General features: G+C 40.8%; 1 protein-coding gene across 1 annotated transcript in view; it reads left to right on the top strand.

Moving 5' to 3' along the window:
* The window catches only part of LOC105892666 (integrin alpha-M-like), a 25,021-nt gene extending 18,773 nt beyond the window's left edge, over positions 1-6,248 (top strand). The window contains exons 22-30 of the mRNA XM_031564246.1: positions 241-320; positions 2,696-2,782; positions 2,896-2,974; positions 3,391-3,489; positions 4,795-4,881; positions 5,213-5,323; positions 5,453-5,566; positions 5,725-5,835; positions 6,119-6,248. Coding sequence (XP_031420106.1) covers positions 241-320; positions 2,696-2,782; positions 2,896-2,974; positions 3,391-3,489; positions 4,795-4,881; positions 5,213-5,323; positions 5,453-5,566; positions 5,725-5,835; positions 6,119-6,208 — 858 coding nt within the window. The 3' untranslated portion in view covers positions 6,209-6,248. The remainder of the gene's footprint in view (positions 1-240; positions 321-2,695; positions 2,783-2,895; positions 2,975-3,390; positions 3,490-4,794; positions 4,882-5,212; positions 5,324-5,452; positions 5,567-5,724; positions 5,836-6,118) is intronic.
* The last annotated feature ends 1,990 nt before the right edge of the window (positions 6,249-8,238 follow it).

Raw genomic sequence — 8,238 nt, 5'->3', positions numbered from 1 at the left:
CACACTGTTCACCATCTATAGAGTAATGAAAATGAAATAATGTAAAACGCTACTTTAGATGTAAACACACACACACACACACACACACACACACACCACAGTATGCAGACAAGCACACACACCTACACACAAACATGCATAGTACTAGCGTGTATATATACAAAAACAATCCATAGGAGTTTGCTAATGTAAAGACCTGGTCCAGATTGTCTTTATTTTTCTTTATTTCTATATTTTCAGGCTATCTTTGTTGTTCAGTATGGAATTGATGGCAACAGTCAATTTGATGAAAGAGTCACCATACAGGCCCAGGCTTCAAGGTAAATGCTTAAGACTCCAGCTCTACACCCACAAGAAAGGAGCATAATAGAGTATCCCTTTGTTTAATACATCCTCAGATAATACTCAGATTAAATAAATAATAAACATTTAAATTGTATTTACATAGTGCCAAAACAATAAAATTGTCTCAAGGTGCTTTACAGAGCCCCGGGAGCAAGGCAAGCACAGAGGCAACAGAGGCAACAGGGGCAACAGGGGCAAGGAAAAACAGGAAGAAACCTTGAGTCATGGGGGGGGCATCTGCTTGGAGCCAGCTGGGTAGAGAGGGGGGGGGGGGGGGCAGCTAAGTGGGTATACAGTGTGCTCATAAGGTTGCTACTTACATAGGTAATGGTTATCATGAGCGGGGTATCTGATAGGAGTTCAGAGATTTGCTGAAAACTAATGCCTTTATTTCAGATCAACAAAGGGAGGCTGTGCATGGAGAGTGATGTTAAGAGGAAGTATCAGAATTATCTTAACTCTCCCAATAGTTTCTCCCATTTTCTTATGTCACCTTGAGCATAGCTTATCATTAAGGGACAGCGTCCCCTTGATAACTTGCCACTATTATGTTGGGTTCCCTTTTTTGACTACTTCTGCAAATTATGACACGTGGTCTTATCTGGGTTTATGGTGGCGCAGCTTAAGGTTTATAGCCACCATTTTGTGTAATGCTTCTTCACAGTTTTCTTGTTAATGCTCAAGCTTGCAAAATGGCTGATATTAAATGCATGTAGAAATAAAATTAAAATAAATACATCAACAGATTACAGCATCCCACAATGGAGACTAGATTAGACTAGGAGGGGAAGGAAAGAGACAAAGTGAGCGGGCAGAGATCGGCTGCATAATATGCATATATATATTTAATGGTTATGTGTCACGGAATGGCAGACGACACAAGGACTGCAGGGTGATGGAGTTTGATGAACCAGCCAGTACAGGGTTAACAGAGGGAAGCATGGACAAAAACAACTCAGGATTCTAACACACAGTAAATAGGAGAAAGCACAAAAGTCTGACTGGGGACTGGGGGGGAAAACGAGAACGCACAAAAGATTGACAGGGGAAAACTAAGGATAGCCACTTACTAAGAAACTCAACTGCGCCGTTGCACAGGAGTAAACTGGGTCTAATAGGACCTGGAAGTTGTGGTAAATACCGAACTTTAACAACGCCTTAGCGCTGGACTAGACTAGGGCTCGAACGACCTGGAAGTCGCGGTGAACACTGGCGTGGCCGCAGAGGTCGGGGATCCAGAACTCGTGCCGTCTTCTACAGAAAGCTCCGGCGCACAACAAGCGTGATGCGAGAACCGACAGGGAGTGAGGAGAGAACCGACAGGGAGTGAAGGGAGTGAGGAGGCTATATTGGTGAATAACAGGTGCTTGGGATGAGTAATCAACTGCTGTGGAAGTGAGTGCCAGGTGTGTGGGATCAGTGCTGATTGTGATCACGGATGACGTGCAGCTGTGGAATGTGAACGTGACTGTGTGACTGTGCTGTAGCGGTGTATCAGTCCAAAAGTGAAGAAAGTGGGCGTGGCCGGATGCTTGGTTCAGCACAGACGTGACATTATGGTGATGGGGAACAATGTTTTCACAGTCATCAGCATTTGCAATGTGGCCCAGGGTGAAAATGAGACTGACACCTCTGCTGGTCCCCTTTGAGGGCAACCATAATGCTGATGTGGCCCAGGGTGAAAATGAGTCTGACACAAGAACCAGTAATGAAATCCACCCATTGTCAGATGCGATTAGTAGGTAATTCAGAACTTTGGCTAAGGGTGCTTCTGTGGTGGGCTCTAAAACCAGATTGGATATTGTTTCTATGTAGAAAGGAATTGAGCTGCTTTGCTATTACTTTTTCAAAGTATTTTTGATAAGAAAGGGAGGTTGGATATAGGCCTATAGTGAGCCAGGTTATCAGTAGGTTTTTGAGAGATGGTTTGATCCCTGCAATTTTGAATGATTCTGGAACCTAGCCTTAAATTAGTGAATTGTTTATTACTTGAAGCAGTGTTTCATCTAATAAGGACAGTGCATGTTACCAATGGGTTTGAAGTATTCTAGGAGTACACCAGGTTGTTGGGGAGTTACAGAGGTCATAGTGCATCCTGAAAGGGCTACAGGGTCATGTAGAGAAGACTGTGATTTGGGCTCTGTAAGTCACCAAGAGACATTTTCAGTTGTTTTTGGCGATGTATAAATAGTACCACAGCAAGGTCTGTGCTTGTTCATGTCATGTCAGAATCAGATTCCTGACTAGAACATTACTTTAATAAGAACATTCCCTTCAAATGACTGTATATAACTATAAACTATAACTATAGCTATAAACTATGAACTACATAAACTGTAATCTTTTTCAGTGACAATGATAAACATGATCCTGAGAACCAGCTGTCCAAGACTCTGGACATTGGGGTCAAATACAGCATTTATGTCGTTCTGAAAAGGTCAGTGTTCTTCAAAACACTCTTAACATTTGGTTTTTCACAAGTTACAATGATGAATTTAACACCGCCATTACTTTTTTTTTCTCATTTCTTGTACTTTCACTTAAAAACAGGTCTGAAGGCACAACCAACTACATTAATTTCACCGCAGGAAATAATCACTTGCAAAAACCAGTGGTACAAAATGTAGAGGTAGAGTAGATCCTTTTATGCACACGCAAACACTAATGCTTTGTTCTCTCTCATGCCTTGTGCCATTGGGGAGTCTGAAACATAACAAAATGTGGAACACTTGAAAGGCTCTGAAGATTTTCCAAATGCACTGTGTAAAGTGTGGTCACACATATTAATTATACTGCTTGTGGAAACATGCCTGTACAGGTGTATGCATCTATCTATCTATCTATTTATATATCTATCTATTTATATATCTCTATCTCTATCTATCTATCTATCTATCTATTTATATATCTATCTATCTATCTATTTATATATCTCTATCTATCTATCTATTTATATATCTATCTATCTATTTATATATCAATCTATCTATCTATTTATATATCTCTATCTCTATCTATATATCTAACTCACTCACTCTCTTTCAGGTGACAAATGGTCTTAGAGGACTCAATCTGACTGTTATAATTCAGGTACCAGTAAAACTCCAAGGCAAAGACATCTGGACAGATGTGGACAGCTTGCATGTATGTACACTCATCAATATCAACTCTAGAATACAAAACAACAAATGCTGGTAATTGTGAGAAGTATCCTCAGCTGATGTTCAGATATTTGTCTACATAACCTAGATAAGTGTGACGGGTGGGAGTGGGATAAGTGAGTCACCTGTTTCTGTTTCACGTGACAAAGCCTAGCGAGTCACCTGACACTCACTTCATGTGGCCGGAAGAAACGCAGGTAAAATAGCACACCGCGAGGTCATTCTGTTGTTTGAATTAGAAGCGCGGCAAACTATTTCAGACCCAGAATAAGAAATCAACCAATGCTGTTCCACTTGTAATGGGTAAATAAAGTATGGTATTGCCTAGTGCTAGTTGTAGGTAAATAGCTTGCTTATCTAGCTATAATCATAATGTTTGCAGAAGGATCTTTGTGACTTAATGCTATTATAGCCAGAGAATGTCTCATAAGGGTGCTTTGGCCACTAAAGGGAAAACTTGGGCAACTCTGACTCGTCTGTCAAAGAGTATGGGAGTTGAATCTGGTGCGTGATGTGTAGGAAACCAGGAAAACGCGGAGTGGATTTCTATTGCTATGGGTATTCCCTCTACTGATAAAGTGGAACGGATTTGATTGTGAAGCAATGGAAAGAACGCTAGACTAGTAGACCAGTCATGCACTCATATTTTGATGGCAAATGTGGGGGGGACCAAACTACTTTTTTTTTAAAGTGAGGGGGACGTGACCCCCCCAAGTTATATTGTGGCGACGCCCATGGTTCCACCCCACTAATTTCGTATTCGATCTAAATCTAAGGTAGGTAAAAACAGTGGCTACAAATGACTCCTGTACGTCTGTGCTGTTGCATAGAATGTAGACCGGAACAAAGTATTTTAAGCACGGTGCACCGCTTCACGTTAAAATCACCACCGGCAGAATCCCCATTCCAACAGTGCTCTCACCACTGCGTTTGCCGCGCTCCTAATTCAAACAACAGAATGACCTCGCGGTGTGCTATTTTACCTGCGTTTCTTCCGGCCACATGAAGTGAGTGTCAGGTGACTCGCTAGGCTTTGTCACGTGAAACAGAAACAGGTGACTCACTTATCCCACTCCCACCCGTCACATAAGTTCTTCACCTTTTAGATGAATATTAATATTTGAAAAGTTTCCAGAAATACAATTAATGTAATAATAATCAAAGTCATGGGTTGAATTCCCTGGAGGCACGCTGAGGACCATGTGTTTTTATGCCCCGTTAGATTCAGAGATAATCTATTTATATGTTTAATGGTTTTAATGGACTGTGTATTTTCATCCTCTGTTAGATCCAGGGATGCACTAGAGGGGGTGAGAAGAGCCCAATCATCACAGACCTGCAGCACACCTTCAAGGACAACAAGGAGCCGGATGTGGTGATTAGCAGAACTTTATAACATTTCACAGGACTTCAAGGTCTAGCATCTCACTTAAAGTTTTACATAGAAACGTCTCCAAGTATTTTCTTCAAGTGGTACTTGTAGTGTTATTGTGATAAGGTGATTAGAAGGAGCAAACAAGGAGTCCAATGTTGTGATTACAACATTTCACAGGACTCTCATGATAGATTTCTAGGTGCATCCCTCTGTATGAATGTTGAAAATTGAAGAAAATTCGCCTGAAGTGTACAGTATTTGTGTTCCCCACTTCAGTGTTCTCCTCCTGATCTCCCTCTCTCTCTCTCTTTTCTCCTCATCTCGCCATCAGAACTGCTCCATTGCTGTGTGTCTGGAGTTCAGGTGTAACTCATTCATGATAAGGGACGATAAAAGCCGTTACAACGTCTCAGGGAACGTGCGCTCAGGATGGATCGAACAGGTGCTGAATCAGTTCTGTAGCGGTTTGAAAGGGTTAACCTGCCGTCATGCCAGAGCAGTTACCCCTCTTCAGCTCTTTCTCTAACCTGATCATTCACCTTCTTCCTTCTGCTCTCCATATTTCTCTCAGACGGGGCTGCGTTCAGCTTCGTTCCATTTGGTCACCTCTGCCACGCTGGAGTACGACAACAACAAATACATTTTCTACTCCTCAGACTCCTCACGACATGCACCTGTTGCCAGGGTATCTATCCAAACTACATCAATGTTTTAAAGTGTTTAAAATGGTGTTACTGAGTTAGGTGTAAAATATATGATTATGTAACAAAAGGAGAATAGTTTTGTTTTAGGGCGGCATTACTTCATAGCTTTTTTTTTTAAAGTTGTGTGTGTTCCCTGTAGATTGAGACTCTTGTGGAGGTCTATGATAAGCCAAATCTAACTAAGGAGATCATTGGTGGAGTAGTGGCTGGTCTGATCCTATTGGCTCTCATGACAGCTGGCCTCGCCAAGGTAACCAATGAACATTGTTCCTGTGTACACTTGTCATGTCCCTTGGTCCTGTGGCTGGCATTTGGGTTCTGTTTAGTTGCATGTCCAAACGTCCAAACGTCCAAATAATGTTCGCCACAAAAATATCACATTCCTTCCTCGCCTCTGCTTAAGGTACTTTATGTTAGTCCGGCTTTCGCAATAATCTGAAAGAATATTTTGTTATGTTGCCAATTTTCAACAGTTGCAAGCAAGCATGGAAGCTCCATGATACATAAATGAATAAATATCTTCTCAATTTCAGTCGGGCTTCTTCAAGAGTCAGTACCAACAGAAACTAGAGGAGGCAGGAGCACAAGGAGGAGAGGAACCACCAGGAGCAGAAGCAGAATAACAGCTGTGTGTGTGTGTCTCTCTGTGTGTGTGTGTGTGTTTGTGCGTCTGTGTGTGTGTTTGTCTATGTGTGTGTCTGTGTCTGTGTGTGTGTTTCTGTGTGTGTGTCTGTCTATGTGTGTGTCTGTCTATGTGTGTGTCTGTGTGTGTGTATGTGTCTCTGTGTGTGCTTTTGTGTGTGTGTGTGTCTATGTGTGTGTGTCTGTGTGTGTGTGTGTGTGTTTGTGTGTGCGTGCGTGAGAGAGAAAGAGAGTGAACTGTGACTGTGTGTATGATTTGTTTTTGCAAGAGGGAATGTATATGAATATAAATATCCAGTTTTTGTAAGAAGTGCACGTCACTGTAACTGAAAACAGTATGGATGATGAAATAAATATCAGTATAAGTATTAGTATACATAAAGCATTAGTATTAGTATTAATACATATTAGTATTAGTCCTGGTCTGAATGTGAATGTGTTGCTTTTCTGTACTGGTAATATTACATCACTCTTGAAATGGAAAAAAAATGTACTGTACCAAGTAGGCTTAATATACCAAGAAATTATTTGGCACATTTACATTTATTTCCAGTTTGTTGTGATGGAAAGTGGTAAACATGTTGCATTGCAAAGTAGTATGGTTCTAATGTTTGTAAACCGTAGGGGAAATGGGTGGGGGCCCCCTTGAGTGTTTACATTAAGTACATCCCATAAGTACTTCCCATATGTACTTCCCGTTTGTAGGTCTTCATTCTATTCGTATACACTTCCTTATAGGTTTTCATCTTTGTTACAGACTTTATTAGTTTTTCTTCTTGTTGTGTCAAATATCTCTAAATGTATGCACTTCTTGCTGTATGTTTGCTGTATGTTTCTGTGTTCCGCTTTTGGGACTGCCTTTGTGTGTGAAAGATCCCGTCACTGAGACTATACCATTCATTTTTCATTCTGTAAGGGTTGTGGAGAGCGAATATAAGGATGGGGAAATAGGGTCTGAAGTGGTTTTGTGTTTTTATACTTTTAGCCAAAATGACCTACTTTTATAATGGTAGCCTCATTATATGTTCATGGCTTCTGCAATCTCAATAAAATCTTAGTAGTGTGAACAGTTTCAATACATTGTTTATATGACTTTCAGAACATATGAGAGCGATGGAACCAGTATCAAAAGTTCACTTTACTTTAAGGGGTACTGAAAGCACCACACTGTGTACAAAGATACATTTTATTTTTTTTTAAAGCGCTTCAGATCTGGCAGATACTAGATAATTCTCTTTTGTATCTGTGTATTGCTGGTATGCCATATAAATGCTGCTAAGTGTTCCATCGCAAACTTGTGTCCTGCAAAAGCGAGTTTAAAACCTGATGCATCATCAGCTTGTTGTCAAGGTGATAAAGCCAAATGACACTTTATATCTGGAAGTTATAACTATATATATATATATATATATATATATATATACACACGTGTGTAGCTAAAATGACTTGAGGAAGAAATGTAATACAGTGTGAGCACATTTGAGAGCCCCACCAAGCTCCTTCTGCTCCACAGAATCAAAGAGGAGACAGGCCTCAATCACTAATGAGTCAGGCTTACGCTCAGTAACACCAGGCCTCAATCACTAATGAGAGTCAGGCTTACGCTCAGTAACACCAGGCCTCAATCACTAATGAGAGTCAGGCTTACGCTCAGTAACACCAGGCCTCAATCACTAATGAGAGTCAGGCTTACGCTCAGTAACACCAGGCCTCACTGGCATAATAGTTCACTTAGTAATGTGATGCCGATATTTTGAGTCTTCTGATCCAAAGGGAGTCCTCCAAAAAGAAACCATGAATGGCAAATTCATCAACACTTGATGTTTATATGGTACGTATATCATGATGATGGTGATGATGATGATGAGGAATAGGTATAGTAAAAGAATAGAGAAGTGAGGGTCCTACTTCACATTAAGCTGGTATTTCTAGGGTCTGTATCTCCTTAACAGCACTCTGTTAAAATTAAGTTGAACTAAATCCAATGACATTTTAATGAAATGACGGTCAG

The sequence above is a fragment of the Clupea harengus genome, chromosome 1 (assembly GCF_900700415.2).
Source record: "Clupea harengus chromosome 1, Ch_v2.0.2, whole genome shotgun sequence".
Classification (NCBI taxonomy): domain Eukaryota; kingdom Metazoa; phylum Chordata; class Actinopteri; order Clupeiformes; family Clupeidae; genus Clupea; species Clupea harengus.
This window is presented reverse-complemented; position numbering and strand designations above follow the sequence as displayed.